The 24722-nt window shown below is 43.0% G+C and overlaps 1 protein-coding gene across 2 annotated transcripts; it reads right to left on the reverse strand.

Moving 5' to 3' along the window:
* Positions 1 to 2202: 2202 nt before the first annotated feature.
* Positions 2203 to 22875, reverse strand: vwa1 (von Willebrand factor A domain containing 1). Of its 2 annotated transcripts, none has more exons than XM_035740569.2 (6): positions 22442 to 22874; positions 17552 to 18109; positions 16313 to 16645; positions 15811 to 16086; positions 15261 to 15542; positions 2203 to 7712 (listed from the first exon to the last, which is right to left on the reverse strand). In XM_035740569.2, the coding sequence occupies exons 1-6, from the start codon at positions 22524 to 22526 to the stop codon at positions 7684 to 7686; spliced, it is 1563 nt and encodes a 520-aa protein (XP_035596462.1). In that variant the 5' UTR covers positions 22527 to 22874; the 3' UTR covers positions 2203 to 7683. The 2 variants fall into 2 exon arrangements, with proteins under 2 accessions (XP_035596462.1, XP_035596463.1); XM_035740570.2 differs by lacking the exon at positions 2203 to 7712 and adding an exon at positions 12937 to 13352 and having other exon boundaries at positions 22442 to 22875.
* Positions 22876 to 24722: the final 1847 nt, after the last annotated feature.

The raw sequence follows: 24722 nt of genomic DNA on the forward strand, positions 1-24722 counted from the left end.
TCATCTGCCTTTTATTCACACAAATGACAGGGATCTGGGCCTGTTCCCAGGAAAGCAGTATATTTTTCTCGTCGGACTCGTTAAAGGAAAAAGCTTCTTCCAGTTCGTGGTGAGTAATACCAGTTCTGAGGTCCAGAAGTTATTTTCGGTCATAAGAGACGGTAGCAGCAACATTATGTGCAAAATAAGTTACAAACAATGCAAAGAAACAAACAAAATAGCACAATTGATTACGGGCATGTAAAACGTCAACCAACCTCTTCGGCGCAATCTTACAGGTGACTAGCTCATGAAGCTGGTTCAGACAATGCCAAGAGTGTGCAAAGCTGTCATCAAGGCAAAGGGTGGCTATTTTAAGAATCTCAAATCTAAAATACATTTAGATTTGCTTAACACTTTTTTGGTTACTACATGATTCCATATGTGTTATTTCATAGTTTTGATGTCTTCACTATTAATCTATAATGTAGAAAATAAGAAAAATAAAGAAAAACCCTTGAATGAGTAGGTGTTCTAAAACGTTTGACCGGTAGTGTATATTAGAAAATATTTGTCAAATTCACCTCTGGAATTTTGAAATGTGCTTTCTGAGTTTGACCAGAAGATGGAGACAGCCATGTTCAAGATTCTCCAACATGGAATAGCAGCAAGGTGTCCCACCCTGATCTTTTTTCACCTGTCTTTGTGAATGTCTCCACCCTCCTCCAGGTGTCGCCCAAAATCCCCTGTGTATTTATACCTGTATTCTCTGTTTGTCTGTTGCCAGTTCGTTTTGTTCATTCATACCTACCAGCATAAACTTTTGTTATTTCGACAGTCTTCACCTGGGTCTTACCTTCAAACGTGTTAGTACAAACTAGCCATGACTGACCCAGCAAACCCGGGAGGGGGATGGGTGACCACATTCAACACGGCCAGCGACCACTACGAGTATTTGGTCATGCCATTTGGCCTCATCAACGCCCCTGTTGTGTTACAGGCTCTGGTAAATGATGTTCTCCGCGACATGTTGAACTGGTTCATCTTTGTCTACATTGATGACATCCTCGTCTTCTCCCGCTCCCCCCAAGAATATGTGCTCCTAGTCCGACAGGTTCTTCAACAACTCCTGGAGAACCAGCTGTTTGTCAAGGCAGAGAAGTGCGAGTTCCATCGCTCCACCATCCAATTTCACGGGTGCATCATCTCCGCTGGGAGTGTCCAGATGGATCACAGGGAGGGGAGAGTGGTGGTGGACTGGCCCCAGCCTTCGTCCAGGGTGCAGCTGCAACGATTCCTGGGGTTTGCCAGCTTCTATCGCCGCTTTATCCAGGGTTACAGCACCCTGGCTTCCCCCTTGTCAGGACTCCCCTCTCCCAAGGTTTTGTTCACACGGTCCTCTGCTGCTGAGCGGGCCTAAAACATCGCTTCACCACTGCTCCCATCCTGGTTCAACCTTCCCGTCAGTTCGTGGTAGAGGCCAATGCGTCTGATGTAGGAGTGGGGGCAGTCCTGTCCCTTGTGAAACTGAGGAAGTGAGGAAGGGAAAGGAGAACCTAAAGGAGAGTGAGAAAAAAGAGAAGAAGGAGAGAGAAGGAGAAAACCTCTGAGTGATAATGGGGGTGATGAGGAGGAGAGACTGGTGTTAAACAACAAAGACAATTCATAGAACAGGAGTTAAAGAACAAACAGCAGATCCTCAAGAAATTGCAGCAGAAGGCAAAAGCAGGGAAGAAAGGGCAAAAAGACAGAACAGGTGATAATGGGAAAGGAGGAGAAAAGGTGTTGGGAGAAACAGAGAATGAGGGATAAAGAGAGGGAGAAAATATAAGATAAGGATAGTGTGGGAAAAGGAGGAGGAAAAGAAGTAAGTGCAGTAGGAGGCAAAAAAGAGAGCTGAAGAGAAAAAAACAATTGAATGAGAAGAAGGAAGAGGCAGAAGAAAATAAGGAAGCAACAAAAGAAAAAAAGCAGGAGGCGTAAATGGCAAAGAGGGAGAAGAGAAAATTAGAATATTGTGAGGGCCATGAAATAAGACTCATTCTTTGAAAACCTCAATTTCCAACCAATCGCTTTCCCTCGCCAATCAGCAAAGGCGGGGCATACATCTGATTCATGTTCATCCTAATTTCTGCAATCCCTTTTGTTATCAACCCTTCCTTAATGAATTCCTCCAATCAGCATCCCGATCCTCAATAAATAGTCAAAAACATTCAGTCCCTGTGTCTTAACTGATGTACAACTCCCAATTTATTGAATATGAACCAACCTAGAACCTTGAACGCATTTAAAAATGTAGATCTGAAACACATCAGTACAACTTCCACAGGGAGGCAGCAGAGACCAGCAGTAAACAGAGCCAGATACTGTGAACAGATCTACACACAGTACAGTATGAACATGGTCAAAGGTATTTGGTAGACTCATTTATATTTCCTCTGCAGACCTACAGTGGGTATCATAAGTATTCATCCCCTTTAGATTTTTTAAATGTTGTTGTGTTACAAAGGGATTGAAATAGATGTAATGGTGATCTACACAAGATACTCTATAATGTCAAAGTGAAAATACAATTTTACAAATGTTTACAAATTAAATAACTAAAATCTAGTTGTTGCATAAGTATTCACCCCCTTTGTTTAGGCAAGCGTAAATCAGTTCAGGAGTAAATTTAGGCTTAACAAGTCACATAATAAGTTGCATGGACTCAATAATAGTGTTTAACATTATTTTTGAATGACTACCTCATCCCTGTACCCCACATACAAAAAATCCCTCAGTTGAGCAGTGAATTTCAAACACAGATTCAACCACAAAGACCAGAGAGGTTTTCCAATGCCTCACAAAGAAGGGCACCTATTGGTAGATGGGTAAAACAAAAGCAGATATTGAATATCCCTTTGAGCATGGTGAAGTTATTACACTTTGGATGCTGTATGAATACACCCAGTCACTACAAATATATCATAGCTGCTGGAAGTAGGGGTGCTGCATCACACCCTGATAAATAAATACATTTTAAAAAATCACACAAATATTTAACTAGGCCTTTATTGATCCTGTATGAGCAAACAAAAATACTCCTCGGTACTAATAATAAAAATCTATATATTTTTTTTTTAGCTAACAAGTAGGCATAGAAGTTAAAGATATAATCAGATAGAACATATGAGAAACTGTTTGTTAACCAAACCTGTATGTCCAAGATTTATGCACTACAGGTGAACTACAGGATAAGGTGATTCACTCAATTCAGTCCCCGAGGAGAATAGACGGGAAGCAGCACGGTAGGTGGGGCCAAACCAAGTACTCCTGGTGACTGCCTACGCGATGAGGATAGACGGGAAGCAGCACGGTGGGTGGGGCCAAACCAAGTACTCCTGGTGACTGCCTACGCGATGAGGATAGACGGGAAGCAGCACGGTGGGTGGGGCCAAACCAAGTACTCCTGGTGACTGCCTACGCGATGAGGATAGACGGGAAGCAGCACGGTGGGTGGGGCCAAACCAAGTACTCCTGGTGACTGCCTACGCGATGAGGATAGACGGGAAGCAGCACGGTGGGTGGGGCCATACCAAGTACTCCTGGTGACTGCCTACAAGATGAGGATAGCTGAAAGAGCAATTTGGGTAGCATATCACACATTGTAAGAGGGTAGGACACATTGACACTGACGAACAATCATAGGGGTAGGAGCAGAACCGTAATCAACAGGATACGGGGGTTACACTCCTACTGAAGACTTCCCTTTTACCCAACCTTTCCCTGCTGTGAGCGTTCATATAAGTGAAAGTGTGTCTTGGCCTCTTGCTGCTGATATGTTTTCCGGGAAAAGGGTGGGGCTTCACCGGAGTGCTGTCTTATCGTGGGAGCCATATTCCTGATACACCACGTCCCACCTGAGTATGCGGAGAGTGGTAATTTGACCCATGGTTTAGACGATGAGGATTTTGTTCCAAACAAGCATAAGAGATCCCTAGATCTGGGTAGACAGGAAGTTAAGAGTAGAGGTTGGGAAGGATGTCTCAATGGAGTTTTATGTAGACCAAATGGGGTCTCTAACTACATGGCAGTGTACTACTCTGAGCCATTATGGTATATATCGGTGCAGGTCCCCATGTTGGTCGTGGACACAGGTCATAGCTCATACGGAGAGAGAGGGCTCTATGAATTCACTCACCAAGTATGGAAGAAGGTGGAGTATAGTGAAGGTGAGAGTTTTTGACTGTAATCTGGAGATACGCCTTATCATTAAAAAAGTAATGAAAGAGGATCTAGGGTTATGGTATGTTGGATTTTAACAGTTTTCGGTCGACACCCTAGTACGGTTACGGGTAGAGGAGGTTAGGCCAGGTGGTAACTCTATCGTCAGCAGGAATACAAGCAGAGTACCTGACACAACAGACACTGACAGCAGAGTAGTCCAGAGCCAAGGGCCGGTGAAGATAGTGAAGACGAAAGATCTGAATGAAGTGATTGAGGTAGAAACTGGTAATGGGGATTCTAACCTTTGGATCCACTATACAGCCATATCAGTAGCTAAAGAAGAATGTTATGCCTGTGCCACAGCCAAACCTCAGCTGACTACCATCCCCTTTCCATTTGATGGAATTGATTCACCCAGGGGAATGGCCTGTATGGTAAAGCTGTTCTTGAAGGCCGGAGAAGCCAGACGATGACAGTTGCATTGATCTGCATTATTTTAGGTTTCCCTTCCCTTCGATGTGTCCATCGCATCCAGGCTTCCCCCTTTCACAGTTACAGGAGGACATTATTATTGTATGGCTCGCTACATCACAAACGGATGGGATGTAGGGGAAGTAAGAACATGCAATAGGACAGAGAATGTTACAGTTGACAAGACAATGAGGGACCTGGGTCTGAGGACTTTAGTAAGATAAAAGGCCTAGAACGGATGTCTGGTGGTTTGTGGAGGTGTGAGACTGGGGCCTAACCTGCCTACTGATTGGACCGGTAGTTGTGCAACTAGTGCAGTTAGGCATGCCTTTCCCCTTATCAAACACAAAGACCTAGAGCCAGGTAGAAGAGAGAGAGAGAGTGCTCCGTCTGGAACTTTTAACAATAGAATTTACATAGGATAGTATTGGATATGTTTGTTGGCTGGAAAGGGTGAGAGTGGGTGGTTTGTTCCCCGATGGCACAGCTCCGGACGAATCAGTGACCAAAGCCTTAGCTGGTTTGACCACCCTGGCTAACGAGTTGGCAGAAAACTCTGGGGTGGATACTTCTCTGACTAATTGGTTTGATAGTATGTTTGGAAAATTGAAAAATGTTATGATCACTGTGTTATGGGCTACCTTCACCTGTGTGACTGTTTTAGTTTTGTGTAGCTTTTGTCTAATTCCCTGTGTATGAGGTCTCATTTCCAGGACTCTGGAGAAATCAATGAGAAAACAGATGGTGCGGTACGGACTGATTCCAAGATCTGACCAGTGGAATGATGAATACATGCCTCAAACCTAAATAGATGACTGAATCCTGATTCTTCATATGCGAGGAACTTAGGTCTTGATTAGACCATTTTGATATTTAGAGATGTTAGGTTGTATCTTGTTTCGATGAAGATTGTAACGAAAATCCTGATAAGAAGAGTTATGATTCTGATGTAGGCCTAAAAACAGTCAGGGTGAATGCAAGTATTGGTTTATGTTAGAAGGTATTTTGATAACAAGAAATATTTCTAATAAAAATAGATGTATGCTTTTTAATATTTTAATAAAACTGGATGTGTGATTGGATGTATAACATTTAATCATTGGGTGGATATGTTAAGGGATTTTTTAATATCAATAATGGCTAATTATGTATACATTTCAATCAGGACTGACTAATCAGAATACTATTATGTTACTGTATAGATCTATGAATATTCTTTTAATCCTAGTACTGAAAATAATGTGTGTAATTATAATCAAGAATTAGAACAATGACTGTCTGTTCCTTGGTAGAAACGAATGAATCTATCGTCAGACTGGCTAGAATGCTTATCTACACAGGAAGACCTTGGCTTGGTCATAAATAATCTAAATTGGTGAGAGACGATGTAGGAAGGCTTGAGAACTATACTGCCATTGTACCGGAGTGGAGGAGAGACGGGACAGTTCGAAACCTAATGACGTAATTTTCAGTTTATAACCTGTTGTAAATTGTATCATGTTCAATACTCTCGAGAATAAACGCTAGTGCTTGATTTTGAGACTTGTCTCCGCCCATTTTATGCTAATAAGTTTCTTACAAATCCTTAGAAATGGGCTGAGTGTATTAATTTAATTGGGTATTAAACATATAGGAATTTAATTCCTCTATCAAAAACCTGGTTCAGTCTTCATTCCAACAGACACTGGGAGACAAATTCAACTTTCACAGGACAAAAACCTAAAACACAAGGCCAAAATATACACTGGAGTTGCTTACCAAGATTACATTGAATGTTACTGTGTGGCCTCGTTACAGTTTTGACTTAAATCATCTTGAAAATCTATGGCAAGACTTGCAAATTGAAGAATTTTAAGAAGAATAATGTGCAAATATTGTACAATCCAGGTATGCAAAGTTCTTAGAGATTTACCCAGAAAGACTCACAGTTGTAATCACTGCCAAAGGTGCTTCTAACATGTACTGACTGAGGGGGTTGAATATGTATCTAATCAAGATATATTACTGTATTTTTTTTACAAATGTTTGAATTTTTCTTCCACAATAACATATTATTTTGAGTAGATTGTTGACAAAAAAAGACAATTAAATCCATTTTAATCCCACTTTGTAAAACAACAAAATGTGGAAGAAGTCAAGGGGTATGAATACTTATGATACCCACTGTATGCCCCCTGGTTCAATGGCCAACCTGTATGACTGAATACAGCATCATCCAATGTAACAGTTTGCCAATACCTCCATGTATAAGTGTTGGTGGTGATGAGTCAACAATCCTGGAAAATATCAGTGACCATCCTTTATCAAAAGCACATCTGCAACATCTCACGAGTAGAACATCTATCTGTAGTTTTATCTGTGTAGCCACGTAGAGAATCTGTTTGGGATTTGTAATTAGTTCAAAGGAGTTCCTCTCTGTTATTAAGGGTTCTGTGTTCACTTGCCCTTCAATTAAAGTCTAAGCTGAGTTTGAGCACTTATTTATTCAATGTTCCAAAATATTACGGGTGGGTGCCTTGGGAAACATTGAAAGTATATTGCATAGTTGCTCTCTGTGCACTAGAAAAATGTGTTACTGTACGTTAATCTTTTTGATTAAAACTACATCTTTTATGATACCGCAAACCAGAATTAGCTTGATCTAGACTGCTATGCTTGGCCAACCTCTATCTTAAGATCATATCAAAAACAAACAGTCAAACAAACAAATGTTTTAAGTATGATTACAGGTTTTAGTATTAATATGTGAAAATCTGCATTGCAGAAGATAGCAACCCACAGTTCAGTTAGGGTGCTGACTAATAGAGCAACAGTTTTATAGTATAGTAAGCCTATATGTATTGTATCAGTATCTATTAAACACAAGTGCTTTGTAAGCCAAAGGCCTCGTGTATTGTGGATGATGTCCAGAGAGGATAGAATGAACTGAGAGAGGGATGCAAGTTCAGATGTATTGTTCTTCTATCTGTTCTTCTCCTTCTTCCCTCCATCCTTGTCATAGTACAGTGCCTGTTAAACTCAGCAATATTATGATCTGTGGCCCCAAGCCGATGCATCTGAAAGGCAGAAGGAAACAGACGCACATTAAAACCTCACACCAGACCTTCCCAGTAGCAAGCCAAGAGGCATACCATATCAAACTGTAATGAACACTGTTAGTTAGTTGCCATGGAAACCCCAGTAGCCATAACCACAACTACTTTTTGGTGTGGTTACTTTGGGGTCAGACAGAATCTATTGGCAGAGTGCTAATTACAGAGGGCCCAGTTGGGGTCTTAGACCCCTAGAATGAGACATGAACTAGATGCAACAAAGTCTAACTTGGAGGGGGGGTCTCTAAATAATACTTATTTAACCATTCTCCTATTTGTTTCAAATGTAATTTGTACTGGTACAGTGGTAAATATTCAAATGAAAGCTTATTCCAAATTAAACACACACCCCTACCTCTGTCTCATGGTTTACATTTTTTTTCCCCATGTGGCTGCATTTGTCATCCCAGGACAGTCCCCTAATCTCAGCCCCTTTTCAGGTGTCCCAACTTCTCTTTCTACAAAAAAAGGTCATTTCTTCAGCAAGACGCCGAACGTAATTATACTTTTTTGGGGTTTTTGTTTTGTTTAGGGGGCAGATCAGGTTTAATATTGCAGATATATTGTAGCTTCCATCAATATAATTGTCTGCATAATTTCCAATCCCCCATATATGTTAGGTAAATATATATATATATATATATATACGGTGCCTTCGGGAAGTATTCAGACCCCTTGACTTTTTCCACATTTTGTTACGTGACAGCCTTATTCTAAAATGGATTACATCGTTTTTCCCCCTCATCAATCAACACACAATCTCACCTTAATTAAATACAAAGCAAAAACAGGCTTTTTGAAAGGTTTGCAATTTTATAAATAATTAAAAAACGGAAATATCACATTTACATAAGTATTCAGACCCTTTACTCAGTACTTTGTTGAAGCATCTTTGGCAGCGACTACAGCCTCCAGTCTTCTTGGGTATGATGCAACAAGCTTGGCACACCTGTATTTGGGGAGTTTCTCACATTTTTCTCTGCAGATCCTCTCAAGCTCTGTAAGGTTGGATGGGGAGCGTTGCTGCACAGCTATTTTCAGGTTTCTCCAGAGATGTTCGATCGGGTTCAAGTTTGGGCTCTGGCTGGGCCACTCAAGGACATTCAGAGACTTGTCGCAAAGCCACTCCTGCGTTGTCTTGGCTGTGTGCTTAGGGTTGTTGTCCTGTTGGAAGGTGAACCTTCGCCCCAGTCTGAAGTCCTGAGTGCTCTGGAGCAGGTTTTCATGAAGGATCTCTGTAATTTACTCCGTTAATCTTTGCCTCGATCCTGACTAGTCTCCCAGTCCCTGCCGCTGAAAAACATCCCCACAGCATGATGATGATGCTGCCACCACCATGCTTCACGTTGGGGTGGTGCCAGGTCTCCTCCAACGTGAAGCATGAACTCTTGGCATTCAGGCCAAAGAGTTCAATCTTGGTTTCATTGGACCAGAGAATCTTATTTCTCATGGTCTGAGAGTCCTTTAGGTGCTTTTTGGCAAACTCCAAGTGGGCTGTCATGTGCCTTTTACTGAGGAGTGGCTTACGTCTGGCCACTACCATAAAGCCCTGATTGGTAGAGTGCTGCAGAGATTGTTGTCCTTCTGCAAGGTTCTCCCATCTGCACAGAGGAACTCTAGAGCTCTGTCAGAGTGACCATCGGGTCCTTGGTCACCTCCCTGACCAAAAACTTTCTTCCCCGATTGCTCAGTTTGGCCTGGCAGCCAGCTCTAGAAAGAGTCTTGGTGGTTCCAAACTTCTTCCATTCTGTGCCTTGACACAATCCTGTCTCGGAGCTCTATGGACAATTCTTTTGACCTCATGGCTTGGTTTTTTTCTGTGACATGCACTGTCAACTGTGGGACCTTTTTATAGACAGTTGTGTGCCTTTATAAATCATGTCCAATCAATTTAATTTACCACAGGAGGTCTCCAATCAAGTTGTAGAATCATCTCAAGGATGATCAATGGAAACAGGATGCACCTGAGCTCAACTTGAATCTCGGATCGACTTCCAGCGTGGACAGAGATGGACGCCTCGCTTCGAGTTCCTAGGAAACTATGCAGTATTTTGTTTTTTTACGTGTTATTGTTATTATTACATTGGTAGCCCAGGTAATCTTAGGTTTCATTATATACAGTCGGGAGGAACTACTGAATATAAGAGCAACGTCAACTCACCATCATTACAACCAGGAATATGACTTTCCCGAAGCGGATCCTTTGTTCTGCCTTCCACCCAGGACAATGGATTGGATCCCAGCTGATGACTCAAAACAACGACGTCATAAAAGAGGCAAACGAAGCGGTCCTCTGGTCAGGCTCCGGAGACGGGCACATCGCGCACCGCTCCCTAGCATACTACTCGCCAATGTCCAGTCTCTTGACAACAAGGTTGATGAATTCCGAGCAAGGGTAGCATTCCAGAAAGACATCAGAGACTGTAACGTTCTTTGCATCACAGAAACATGGCTCACTCGAGAGACGCTAACGGCGTCGGTGCAGCCAGCTGGCTTCTTCACGCATCGCGTTGACAGAAACAACCATCTTTCTGGTAAGAAGAGGGGCGGGGGGGGTATGCCTTATGATTAACGAGACGTGGTGTGATCATAACAACATAAAGGAACTCAAGTCCTTCTGTTCAACTGACTTAGAATTCCTCAAAATCAAATGTCGACCGCATTATCTACCAAGGGAATTCTCTTCGATTATAATCACAGCCGTATATATTCCCTCCCAAGCAGACACATCGATGGCCCTGAACAAACTTTATTTGACTCTATGCAAACTGGAAACCACATATCCTGAGGCTGCATTCATTGTAGCTGGCGATTTTAACAAGGCTAATCTGAAAACAAGACTCCCTAAATTGTATCAGCATATCGATTGCGCAACCAGGGCTGGTAAAACCCTGGATCATTACTATTCTCACTTCCGCGACGCATATAAGGCCCTCCCCCGCCCTCCTTTCGGAAAAGCTGACCACGACTCCATTTTGTTGCTTCCAGCCTACAGACAGAAACAAAAACAAGAAGCTCCCGCGCTCAGGTCTGTTCAACGCTGGTCCGACCATTCTGATTCCATGCCTCAAGATTGCTTTGATCACGTGGACTGGGATATGTTCCGCATTGCGTCAAACAACAACATTGATGAATACGCTGATTCGGTGAGCGAGTTCATTAGAAAGTGCATTGACGATGTCGTACCCATAGCAATGATTAAAACATTCCCAAACCAGAAACCGTGGATTGATGGCAGCATTCGCGTGAAACTGAAAGTGCAAACCACTGCTTTTAACCAGGGCAAGGTGACCGGAAACATGACCGAATACAAACAGTGTAGCTATTCCCTCCGCAAGGCAATCAAACAAGCTGAGCGTCAGTATAGAGACAAAGTAGAGTTGCAATTCAACGGCTCAGACACAAGAGGTATGTGGCAGGGTCTACAGTCAATCACAGACTACAAAAAGAAAACCAGCCCTGTCGCGGACCAGGATGTCTTGCTCCCAGACAGACTAAATAAATGTTTTGCCCGCTTTGAGGACAAGACAGTGCCACTGACACGGCCTGCAACCAAAACCTGCGGACTCTCCTTCACTAAAGCCGACGTGAGTAAAACATTTAAACGTGTTAACCCTCGCAAGGCTGCAGGCCCAGACGGCATCCCCAGCCGCGTCCTCAGAACATGCGCAGACCAGCTGGCTGGTGTGTTTACGGACATATTCAATCAATCCCTATACCAGTCTGTTGTTCCCACATGCTTCAAGATGGCCACCATTGTTCCTGTTCCCAAGAAAGCTAAGGTAACTGAGCTAAACGACTACGTAGCACTCACGTCATCATGAAGTGCTTTGACAGACTAGTGAAGGACCATATCACCTCCACCCTACCTGACACCCTAGACCCACTCCAATTTGCTTACCGCCCCAATAGGTCCACAGACGAAGCAATCGCAACCACACTGCCCTAACTCATCTGGACAAGAGGAATACCTATGTGAGAATGCTGTTCATCGACTACAGCTCAGCATTTAACACCATTGTACCCTCCATAGTACCCTGGGTCTCAACCCGCCCTGTGCAACTGGGTACTGGACTTCCTGACGGGCCGCCCCCAGGTGGTGAGGGAAGGTAACAACATCTCCACCCCGCTGATCCTCAACACTGGGGCCCCACAAGGGTGCGTTCTGAGCCCTCTCCTGTACTCCCTGTTCACCCACGACTGCGTGGCCATGCACGCCTCCAACTCAATCATCAAGTTTGCGGACGACACTACAGTGGTAGGCTTGATTACCAACAACGACGAGACGGCCTACAGGGAGGAGGTGAGTGCCCTCGGAGTGTGGTGTCAGGAAAATAACCTCACACTCAACGTCAACAAAACAAAGGAGATGATTGTGGACTTCAGGAAACAGCAGAGGGAGCACCCCCCTATCCACATCAACGGGACAGTAGTGGAGAGGGTAGTAAGTTTTAAGTTCCTCGGCGTACACATCACGGACAAACTGAATTGGTCTTGAACTTCTTCCATTTTCTAATAATTGTGCCAACAGTTGTTGCCTTCTCACCAAGCTGCTTGCCTTTTGCCCTGTAGCCCATCCCAGCCTTGTGCAGGTCTACAATTTTAACCCTGATGTCCTTACACAGCTCTCTGGTCTTGGCCATTGTGGAGAGGTTGGAGTCTGTTTGATTGAGTGTGTGGACAGGTGTCTTTTATTCAGGTAACGAGTTCAAACAGGTGCAGTTAGCAGTTAATACAGGTAATGAGTGGAGAACAGGAGGGCTTCTTAAAGAAAAAGGTCTGTGGGAGCCAGAATTCTTACTGGTTGGTAGGTGATCAAATACTTATGTCATACAATAAAATGCAAATTAATTACTTTAAAATCATAAAATGTGATTTTCTGGATTTTTGTTTTAGATTCCGTCTCTCACAGTTGAAGTGTACCTATGATAAAAATGACAGACCTCTACATGCTTTGTAAGTAGGAAAACCTGCAAAATCGGCAGTGTATCAAATACTTGTTCTCCCCACTGTATGTGACAAATACATTTTCATTTTATTTTATTTGAATCTCATAGCAAAGGGTTTGAATACTTAAATAAATAAGGTTTTTATTTAATCAATTTCAGAATAAGGCTGTAACGTAACAACATTTGGAAAAAGTAAAGGGATCTGAATACAGTACCAGTCCAAAGTTTGGACACACCTACTCATTCAAGGGTTTTTATTTATTTTTACTATTTTCTACATGGTAGAATAACGGTGAAGAAATCAAAACTATGAAATAACACATGGAATCATGTAGTAACCCAAAAAGTGTTAAACAAATCCAAATATATTTTATATCTGAGATTCTTCAAAGAAGCCACCCTTCGCCTTGATGACAGCTTTGCACATTTTTGACATTCTCTCAACCAGCTTCACCTGGAATGCTTTTCCAACTATCTTGAAGGAGTTCACCATATATGCTAAGCACTTGTCGGCTGCTTTTCCTTCACTCTGCGGTCCAACTCATCCCAAACCATCTCAATTGGGTTGAGGTTGGGTGATTGTGGAGGCCAGGTCATCTGATGCAGCACACCATCACTCTCCTTACACAGCCTGGAGGTGAGTTGGGTCATTGTCCTGTTGAAAAACAAATGATAGTCCCACTAAGCGCAAACCAGATGGGATGGCGTGACGCTGCAGAATGATGTGGTAGCCATGCTGGTTAAGTGTGCCTTGAATTGTAAATAAATCACTGACAGTGTCACCAACAAAGCACCCCCACACCATCACCTCCTCCATGCTTCACGGTTGGAACTACACATGTGGAGATCATCCGTTCACCTACTCTGCGCTCGCAAAGACACGGCGGTTGGAACCAAAAATCTCACATATCTTCTTCTCATTGGTGTCCTTTAGTAGTGGTTTCTTTACAACAATTTGACCATGAAGGCCTGATTCACAAAGTCTCCTCTGAACAGTTGATGTTGAGATGTGTCTGTTACTTGAAAAATAAATAAAAGTTCTGATCCCTTCTATTCTCATAGTTTCTACAGATTGTAAATTAACAAAACATTTTTGCTAAAAGTATTATTACATTATTGATCGATTGACTATGACTTTTCAAATCACCGAGTAGTGCTATCTGCAGAGTTAGCTCCAGGTAAATGTTGCAATTCTTCGGCCATCCCTGGACCTGCGACCGAAAACAAGCTATATATGGACAGTACCAAAACAAATGATGTATTGATTGTCTCTTCGCAGCAATATCAGTTCATAAAACGTGCCATGGAATCGGTAGATCAAAAATCACTTCCCAAATATTTTGCAATCTATATGACACAGCTGTCAATTTTTTGGTCCTTAAATGAAAGTGGTATACTTTTTTAGTTATCACAATTTCCTTAAACTAATGTTGGTCTTTATGTCAGAGTTTACGAGGAGTGGTGGGTTGGAGTCAGGCGCAGAGAGCAGAGGGTTCGGTAAATCGTAATATTTATTCTCCAGCACCAAACGTTCACGCCAATCTACAGGGCGCATGAAACAGACCAGCCCAAACACAGGACAAAACAGTCTGGAGACAACAAACACGCAAACACATCCACAACCAACAGAGTAACAATCCTGCACAAACCTAGGCGGACCTAACAGGCTTAAAGAAACATAAATCAAGAAACGAACAGGCAGGGGAGCCACCTTTGGGCAGCCGTAATGCACGGCTGTAATGCACGGCTGCCCAAACAAGTTCCAAACTTTTTCCCCATTCCACTTGCCTCTTTCGTTTTTTGCGTTAATGCTGCAATTAGTTGATTGTAATTTTGTGTAGAGCAGACAATTCCATATATTTTTGTTAGGTGCATGTGTGACATAACTCCACCAATTATATTTATGATATCATTTACAAAGATTTACAATGAGTTAGTATATTTGCGTTTAATCACAATAGTTGTTGTATTATTTGTTCTGTCTTTTCTGGTGGACTAAACTGAAATTGCAACCAACTTTCTAACAGATGTCTCTTTCCATTCATCAAATGGCGCAAGTGCACAGTGCACTGTTGGGTTGCTGAATGTATTTTAGACGAGTGGACGAACATATGCATGTACCCTACTTTTTGAAGTAATTTGTTTGACAATAAGATGACAACATCATGACTGGTAAAGTTCATGCCAAATTAAAAGGTAATCAAAATGTATTTTGACAGTTAAATTACATGCCTTTACTATTAGGCTCATACATTTTTTTATAGGAACAACTATTAACAACTATTTTGGAGTTGTTAAAACAACTCTCAGGAGTCCTGGCGACATACTACCAGTGAATCAATGTTGTAATATGGGCAATAAAAAGGCTACCTCTTCATCGAAACAAAGAGTTGGCTTGGATGGATTCAAAAGCGCCAATTCTAGGATCCAATTGAACATGCCTTTAAAATATCCATGTTTGCTCCAATTGACCAACTGAACACAACTGATATTAACTGACCCCAACCAACAGTGCTGAAGGGTTCACATCCTCATTCAAAATGGCGGCGGCCCGTTCTCTCACCTGAATGAAACTGGGCCGTGCAGCAGAGGCCCTTCCCGCGTGTCGTCCGGTATACAGGCCACACACACACTCTGGTGGCGGGGGGCAGGTGTGTCAGACGTGTGGACAGTAAGTTGGGGGGCAGGTAGAAGGAGGAGCGCTGGGCGGTGGTAGAGCCGTGGCCGTCCTGTCCCTCCCAGGTGAGCCAGTAGCCCCTGAGGCCGTCCATGCTGGCTTTCCAGTCCACCTGCACAGAGTCACTGCCCACCGTGGTCAGCCGCAGGTCTGCAAGATCCGGCCTCACTGAGAAGGGAGGGAGGTAGGGATGGGATTAATTTTCCAAAGTACACTTTGGCAATATATACATTGTTACGTCATGCCAATAAAGCAATTGAAATTAAATTGAGAGAGAGAGAAAAAGGCCTACGTGCTGCATCTGTACAGTGGTATGTGAAGGGTAATAGTGCATTTAGCATTTTCCCATTTTATTGCTTCAGTTTAAAGACTTTGAGGCTAATCCCATACCGCATCTGTGCCTAAGAACATATCCTTAATGCTATATGCTCCTTACCCTCCTCAGTGCACACTTTGACAGACATGGCCCTCTCCTGGCCATAGGAGTGACGGGCGCTCACGGTGACCAAGTACTGGGTGTCTGGCTGGAGGTTGGTCAGCATGGTGGAGTTCTGCCCCCGGCCCACAGTAGTCATGTGGAGCTTCCCCCCCGGGAGCGCTGAGTACTCCACCTGGAAGCTCTGGACAGACTCTGGCTGCAGAGGACCCCAGCTCACCCTCACACTATTGGCCTCTGAGTCCGACACCGTCACCACGGCTGGGCTCAACACCTCTGAGGAGACGATAAGTTATATGTAATAATATAATATTAAAATATATATATTATCTGGTGATTTACCAGGTGCTTTTGTCAAATGTGGCTTCAGAATATTCGGTATACAGTGTGCCCATGCTGGACACTACCCCAAAGATATAATATCCCAACCAACTGAGCCAACATTGTTACAATTAACAATGTAAATGTTGTAAATGTCAAATGTAAACATGCCACCTCTTACCTGGCTTAGTGGTGAAGGTGACGGAGAGGGGGTTGAGCACCTGCAGGTTGGACTCAGGAGTCAGTGTGGCTGTGTAGGTGGTGTCTGGCTTTAGTCCCGTCAGCCTGGCCGTGCTAGAGTCCCCTGGCTGGGTGAGTCTCTGGTACTGGCCACCGCTGGTACTGGGGCTGGTACCAGGCCCCCCTGCTCCTCCTCCAACTACTCCCCCACTGGGAGCCGGTCCAAACCGGATGTCATAATAACCGTTCAATCCGGCCAGAACCGGTCGCCACTGCAGCACAGCGCTGTCTGTGGACACATCTCGCACCTGGAGCCGTTCAGCCCAGAGGATCTCTGTTAGAGGAGAGACAGAACGAGATCGGAGGACTGAAACACTGGTGAAATATAAAACTCCACTTTAAATTGAAGGACATGCTCATTGTAATGGCTGAAATTGAATGAATGGAACAGTATATTGGGACAATGGCGGTATACCGTTCCATTCATTCCATTCCAGCTATTACTTGAGCCACCCTCCCTTCACCAGCCTCCTCTTGCCTAAACACCTTTACGACCATATTATCACAGTGTGCGGATTCCTTTCTCTCACTGGTGAGCATTTATCCTTGGATAACCAGAACAAGATGGCAAAAAAGAGAGAAGGATGAAAGAGAGAAGCTCAGATAGACACACAGACTGTGGGTTCCCCAATGCATTCACAATGTATGCCATAAACCCCCTCAAAATAGACAACCCAGTTCTGAAGATACTTCTGTAACAAATAGCAAACCCAAGAAAGGTTTCAGTGTCAGAGGATAGAAACTTCAGGCACTCGCTAGAGGGACCATGGATTTCTCCTTCTGTGTCGTAAAGAACCTGTATTTACACTATGCGTCTGCCCATCACTACAGTATGCATCCTGTCTTAGAGCTACATATGTTTACTGGAAGTGATTGCGTCCATATGACTGCTACTCTATCTGACCAGAGAAATACCCTCTATATATCTCTGGCACCATAGAGGGGCATGGTAGGATCATTTCTTTATTAATAGCCCCCCCTCTCTCATTACAGTCTAGCATACACTGTCTCTGCATCCCTCTGTGTCTCACAGTCTCTAGGAGTGGGTATGTGATAAAGGAGTAGAATGGAGAAATGCATTTGTACAGTAGCAAAGTCTAGAGTAGAACTCAAAAGAAGGGGTCAGGTCCATGTCAATTGCTGTCAATTGAGGAATCAAATTAGACACACACACACTCACCAATAATGGCATCCCTCAGGTCCTCGGTGATGATACTCATATCGTCGATGTCCACAAAGTACAGGTGTGACTCCACAGGTGGGGTGACCACCTGCCGCAGCACCTGGTAGTTCCCGTGGCCCGTGGAGATCACCAGAACGGCTACGCCCTCCTCTCTCAGCTCCTCCATTGGTCCAATCACATCACCCGGCTTCACCCCGTCCGTCAGCCACACTAGAACCCTGGGTAGCTCTGCCCTGGCCCCCCTGGCCCCTCCAGGCTTCAGCACCCAGTCCTTGGCCATCCTGAGGGCCTCCTCTGTATTGGTGTCGCCCCTCAGAGCCTTGGTGTTCCCCAGTGCCTCCTGGAGGCCAGATTGGGTATTGTGGGCGTCAAAGCCAAACTCGAGGCGGGGTTGGGTGCCCACCTGCAGTAGCCCCACCCTCACCTGGTCCTCGCCCAATGAGAAGGGGAGGAGGAGCTCGGACAGGAAGCCCAGCATGCGGGAGTACTCATAGGATGAGACGCTGCCTGAGGAGTCCAATAGGAAGAGGATGTCGCCCTCACAGCAGTTCAACACTGAGAGAAAAGGAAAGGAGAGCGTTAAAGATGGTGGACACTAGATTTTTACAGATATAGGGTATATAGAATATAGATTCATATCTATAGGCTATAGCTATAGAATATAATGCTAATATTATGTGAAAATTAATAACTGAATAAGTCACAGCATACTGTTGAGAATTAAATACTCCCAGAGTTAAGCAATATTTACACCAGTGTGGGTCTTCATGATGGGGAACTTTCTATAAGCATAGTGCTTATAGTAGATGTGTGAGATACACTACAATTAGTGTATGTGGGAAATAGGGAAACAATGTGGTATAGTTATTTGCTTACCCACAAACTTACCGTAGAGAAGCAAACTAATTATTAATGATAGCCAGCCAAACATTTACAGGGATAAGTACAATCCCAGAACTCACTGAGACTGTGTGGAGCATCTGTGGGAAAACCCACTACTATTTTCAACTTTCTCTCTCTTTTCTCACTCTCTCTCTGATTCCTTCTCCCTCCCTTGACTTTTTCCAGTGGTCCTCCTTCTGTTCAGTATGTGAGTGTGCACACACTGGCACGCACGCACGCACGCACGCACGCACGCACGCACGCACACACACACACACACACACACACACACACACACACACATAAAGAATCTCCCCCTCACCATCCACCTCTTTGGAACAACACTATCCCACAGTCATTAAAACCTTTATAGAAAATGCCATAAGTCTGAAAGCGGGAGAAACTGAAACAAAATGAAAAGAGAAAAAATGTGTGGAGAGGTGTGAACTGTCTGTAGAAAGGAAATGAGTGGAAAACAAGTAATTACAGCAATAAGACCAGATCAAAACAAACAGGCCAACCTAAAATAAGGGATGAAGAAGTGAGCTAGATCAGAGGAGTGGTGGCCAGATGAGGGATGGATGAAAATGCTGTCATAACATTTAGACTAGGCAACATTTTACAAATGTTCCATATTTCATAACAGTAGCAGGGAACAGTGCTTCTCATTAAAGAGAGAGAGAGAGAGTGGGTAAGAAGGGGTGAGGGGGAGAGGGGGAGAACTGTAGGAACTCCTTATATTGGTGTTATAAGGAGGAGGGTACGTTGGAGGTGGGGATAGAGAGAGAAATGTTAAGGGGGAGGTGTGTATTGGCACTTCCATTTGTGAGAAGAAGAGGAATGTTTGGTAGTAGACGTATACCCATATACAGAGAGAGAGAAAGAGAGCGAGAGAGCGAGAGAGAGAGAGGGATAGTGAGAGAGACGTGCCATGTTCATTTTCTAGCGTTGAGTGCTTTGGAATATCATTATTTTCTTTGGGCCCTTAGCAATGAATTTCTTAACGCTTCAATTTGACACTCGATGTGTGGTCACTGTACTGATAAGAGTGTAGTGTTGAAAGAAGAGTGTACACTCAAGCATGCACACAAGCACGCATGCACACACACACATCTGGACTTTGTACTCCAGCTCTCTAAGAGGGAGGGGCTACAGTTACACTGCACATATGGCCTCTAATGTTAAGCCCCAGTAAACTGTAGTTCTGTCTGTGTCTCTCTGGTCTCTATGTTTACTGTAAACCAACTGTTTGGGTCTGAACTGTCTTGTACATTAGTATTAGCTTTATTGCGGTGTTAGGTTTACAGTACACCCTGAACAAGCTTGACAAATACCGTATATTAGTGGTTACACACTGAATGTAAATTATGAAACCACAGAGCCTTCATGGGCATGGGAGTAACTGACAATAACCTTTTAGACCTGCTTCACACATGCACACACACACACACACACACACACACACACATACATACACACACACACGTATGCATGTATTCTTGCATGTGCGCGCACACACACACACAGCTCAGATGTCTTAGAAAAGGCCTCCTCCACAGCTCTTCTTGGTTCTAAAACATCATGTGGTTATATCACCATCAGTAGGCTATAAGTAGGATCAAAATACATCATCACAGGGGATCAAACCTGGATCATCTGTGATTCTCTGCCAGTCTTTAGTATTAAAAGCATTTCTATTAGTGGAGGCTGCTGAGAGGAGGAAGGGGAGGACCATCCTCCTCAGTGAATTTAATAAAAATAAAAATTGTAAAACATTGAAAAAGTTATACTTTTTAGATAAAACTATACTAAATATATTCACATGACCAAATAATTGATTAAAACACAGTAGCCTCAACAGCACTCTGTAGGGTAGCACCATGGTGTAGCCGGAGGACAGCTAGCTTCCATTCTCCTCTCGGTACATTGACTTCAATATAAAACCTTGGAGGCTCTTGGTCCTCACCCCCTTCCATAGACTTACACAGTAATTATGACACCGGAGGACGTCCTCCAACCTATCAGAGCTCTTACAGCATGCACTGACATGTTGTCCACCCAATCAAAGGATCACAGAATTAATCTAGTACTGAAAGCATAAGCTACAGCGAGCTAGCACTGTAGTGCATAAAATATGGTGAGTAGTTGACTCAAAGAGAGAGAAATATAATAGTTGAACAGTTTTCAACAAATTCATTTCTTCAAAAATGAAGGCGAAGCAAGAGAGAGAGAGAAAGAGAGATCTTTTTATTTCATTTTCAGTTTAACTTACTTAGCTAGCAAATGCAGCTGGATAGTTTAGTTACTCAAACACCTCAAACAGAGGTTTGAGTAACTAAGGGCCTGCCGGTCTAAATACTTACTGACTATACACTGTAGCATTACTGCATGATTGTAGTGGGTTTACTAACACATTAGTTATATTAGCTATGTTGACTAGGACGTTACTTTAGCTAATATGGAGACAATGATGTAGGCTGTGTGTTGCGGTTATGACATGGTTTGGCTTGGAAAGTTTTTTTAACCTGGTCACATACAGCTGATGTATTGTTCATTGAAGTCCACAAACAAAGGGAAAATGTGAGAGGAGGAGAGTGCATAGAGGCTAGAATGAATACATTGTGGCTACTATGAAAGTGATTAGGGGTGTATTCATTCTGCCGATTCTGTTGAAAAACATTTCTTAAACGGATGCAAATGAAACGGAGATTTAAAATATAGCTACATTTGTCTAACATAAACTCTCATTTGCAACTGTTGGACTAATGATTACACCCTAGATAAGCTAGATACAGGCAAGAGTGTGTAAGGCTGTATTGAATGTGTCACTGTCTGGCCATATGTCACTGTCTGTTTTTCTCTCAACCTGTGTGCACCTACGTTGTAAACTTTTATTCATAGGCAAGGTTGTAGCAACCTTATGATGGATATAGGGAAAACTTGAGTATCATGTAGTAGCCCAAACCTATCGATGTTACATTGAACTGGGTTGAATGGAACATGAATGACAGTCTTCCAACATGCAACAACGGCACTGACCGCAACTGATTTCTATGTTTGAGTGAGACGCATAGAAAGTAATTAAGCTATGTTAGTCAAAGCCTGTCTATTCTCTATAGATGGAAGTCTGTGTGAGAAGTCTAATGTTCTGTCTGTCCACTGTATACTTACACTGAGTCATAAAGACAGACCAATGACAGATGGAACTGACTCACCAGCAAGTTTAGTTTTCACCATTACAGTATATGTTATGAGCTCTAACTACCACATGCATGGTTGTAACAAGCATTCAGTAATTAGTAATGGTGTTATAATCAATCATTTGTTTTAATTTACATCGCATGTAATAATAAGCACAACAATTTCACATAGTGTTAAAGTCAGGAACAGATATCAACATACACTGAGTATACCAACATTAGGAATGCCTTCCTTATATTGGCCAACGGAACAGCCTCAATTCTTCGGGGCATGGACTCTACAAGGTTTCAAAAGCATTCTACAGGGATGATGACCCATGTTGACTTCAATGCTTCCCACAGTTGTGTCTAGTTAGCTGGATGTCCTTTGGGTGGTGGACCATTCTTGATACACACCGGAAACTGTTGAGCGTGAAAAACCCAACAGCACTTAAAATATTTTGTATTTCCCATTCACCCTCTGAATGGCACACATGTCAGAAAAGGCTTAAAAATCCTTCTTTAACCTGTCTCCTCCCCTTCATCTACACTGACTGAAGTGGATTTAACAAGTGACATGAATAAGGGATCATAGCTTGGATCATAGCTTTCACCTGGTCAGTCTATGTCATTGGAAAGAGCAGGTGTTCTTAATGCTTTGTATACTCAGTGTATATTACTGTAAAAGTTGTAGAAACTATATGACAGATGATACAAGTATTGTGCCTTTAATATAATAACACCAGTCGGAGATACTCTGACTTCTCCTCCCTAGTCTCTCAGTCACCCCACCACTCGACCATCGGCCACCACCTGCAATACTCACCTTCTTCAGTTGCTGAGTTTTGACCACAGGATTTCCGCAGGAACATTCCAACCAGTATACAAGTAAACAAAATCCGATTCTCCATCTCAAGTGTTTATTGTGATCAATTTCGGTAGAAATAATTATGATGATATCAATAGGGTTTCCTCCAAAAATGTGTTCATTTCCTGAACCGTCGCTCCAACTGAAATGGTAATGAGCCTTCCATTCAGGATACTTAGGCTATAAATTGCGGCTTGAAGCTTCATATCCCAAATTCTCACTTTCACCGAGACTTTCCCGTTTTGTTTCCGCTTTTCTGGAACATTACATTCTTGTAATATTTCCCACAGATCAAATGTTGTCTGTTGGTTGCTCTGGTAGCCTCCGTGAGTTAGTGCGCGCAAGTTAAAAAGCGCGAGCATTCTAGTCGGTTCTTCGCTCTGACCCCCCCTCCACTCCAGTGTTCACTCCCTTATTTCTTAACCGTCTTTCAAGACACTTCGAATAGCAATAGGCGTAAGAGCTCTGGCCAAACGTCATTGCTCTGGAAAGCTGCCCATTTTGTCATATCTTTACATTTTATGGCAAACTAGACAATCTTGCAAAAAGTGAAGAGAGTCTTTAAAATGTCAAACAATATAAGGAAGAATTTAAACGTTCAGCTTTGAAATTAACTGATGGAGATGTATAATTATCTAGACAATTAAAACTAAGAAATGCAGTTAATTATGGAGCCTTATCTGAGGGCCACTGACTTTCAGCACTAAAATCCTTGGAATGAGAGTGCCTTTTCAAGACCATAGGTCCAGGGGTGGAATGGTTTTGTGGTATTTTGGGCAAATGCCAGATGGGCTGGTCCATTTTTAGACAAGTGGGCCTGTCTGACTTGGGTTTTTTGCACAAAATAATAATGATCTGGTGAATAATGGGGGCCTCAAGGAATAAAATGGGCCGATGCGGGGGGCCTCAAGGAGAAACATTTGCTGGTGTGGGGGCCTCAAAGGGGATGAAATGGTCAGGTGTATTAGAAATGCCAAGGATGTTTTCTGGTTCCAGTCCACACCTGGATAGGCCTACATGTAGGCTATTGTCTATTTTATTTGTTGGCCTTCCACTGGGCACAGACATCATCAGTTCAACGTCTACTTTTTATGTACATTTCGCTGAGTTATCAACTAACATGAATTCAACATGAAATCAACATTTCTACATGTCATTGGATTTTGGTTAAAAGCTGGGAGGAGAAAAGGCTAGATTCTCTTACGTTGATGACGTTTTGCAAATCCAATCAATTTTTCTTGTTGATTTAAAGTCATCATATCACATTGCATTTTGTTGAAGTGACGTGGAAACAACGTTGATTCAACCAGTTTTTGCCCAGTGGGCTATGTGCATGTTTAGATAAATGTGAGACTATAAGAACATGGGACACAATTATGGGGTCAAGCTCTTGTGTCAGGATTTGGCCAGGGTTGTTCCGGTTTTTGGTAACTAGATGCCCCCATTGTGCCTTTTGACCTTTTGTTTTCCCTTGATCCCCATTATTATTTGCACCTGTGCCTCGTTTCCCCTGATTGTATTTAAACCCTTTGTTTTCCTCAGTTCTTTGCTCTGTGTTTGTATGTTAGCACCCAGCCCTAGTACTCTGTGAACTTTTGTTGATCCCGGTGGACTCTCTTGTGGAATTCTGTTTTTGTTCTAGTTTGTTTGTTTTTGAGTATCTTTTGAGGCTTTTTGTGCTATACCTTCCACCTTGTGGATTTACCTTTTTGTCTTGGAGGATTACCTTTGTTCTTGTGGAATTCCTTTTGAGGTTGTGGAGTTACATGTTTTCCTGAAGAACTTCACTTTTTACTTCATTAAATACACCGTCTCAAGTACTGCTGTGTCTGCCTCATCTTCTGGGTTCTGCCGACTATTCGTGGCTCAGTTGGTTAAGTGACTGTTTCTCACTCCGGAGACCCGGGTTCGTAACCGGGTCCTGACATCTTGGACTTCAATATCAACTGCTCAAGTTGGCAAAATAGATTCCATGGGAAATATAATTTTTGATTGAATTGCATCAGCCTATAGTGCCTCATGAGATTTGGAGAATGTGATATTGAGATGGTGTCTGTTTGAGAATGAAAATCAGTGTGCTTATGAGAGAGAGACCGAGAGAGAAAGAGCGAGAGAGAGAGGTGAGGAGTGGAAATAGGGTAGAAGACGATAGTGGGAATTAAGAGAAGGGACAAAGGTCTGATGTCTGGAGACTCGGTGACACATCACATGACCTAAGCTTATTTCTATTGTTCCATTG

This window comes from Oncorhynchus keta, chromosome 28 (genome assembly GCF_023373465.1).
Source record: "Oncorhynchus keta strain PuntledgeMale-10-30-2019 chromosome 28, Oket_V2, whole genome shotgun sequence".
NCBI classification, from domain to species: Eukaryota; Metazoa; Chordata; class Actinopteri; order Salmoniformes; family Salmonidae; genus Oncorhynchus; species Oncorhynchus keta.

What these genes read in the sequence shown, in the direction of transcription:
- vwa1 (XM_035740569.2), bottom strand. Translation starts at nt 22,526, where the DNA reads ATGGAGAATCGGATTTTGTTTACTTGTATACTGGTTGGAATGTTCCTG. An exon ending in CCTGAGGGATGCCATTATTG is followed by an intron (nt 16,646 to 17,551) that starts GTGAGTGTGTGT and finishes CTCCTCTAACAG; the next exon opens with AGATCCTCTGGGCTGAACGG. An exon ending in CAAAGTGTGCACTGAGGAGG is followed by an intron (nt 15,543 to 15,810) that starts GTAAGGAGCATA and finishes CTCCCTTCTCAG; the next exon opens with TGAGGCCGGATCTTGCAGAC.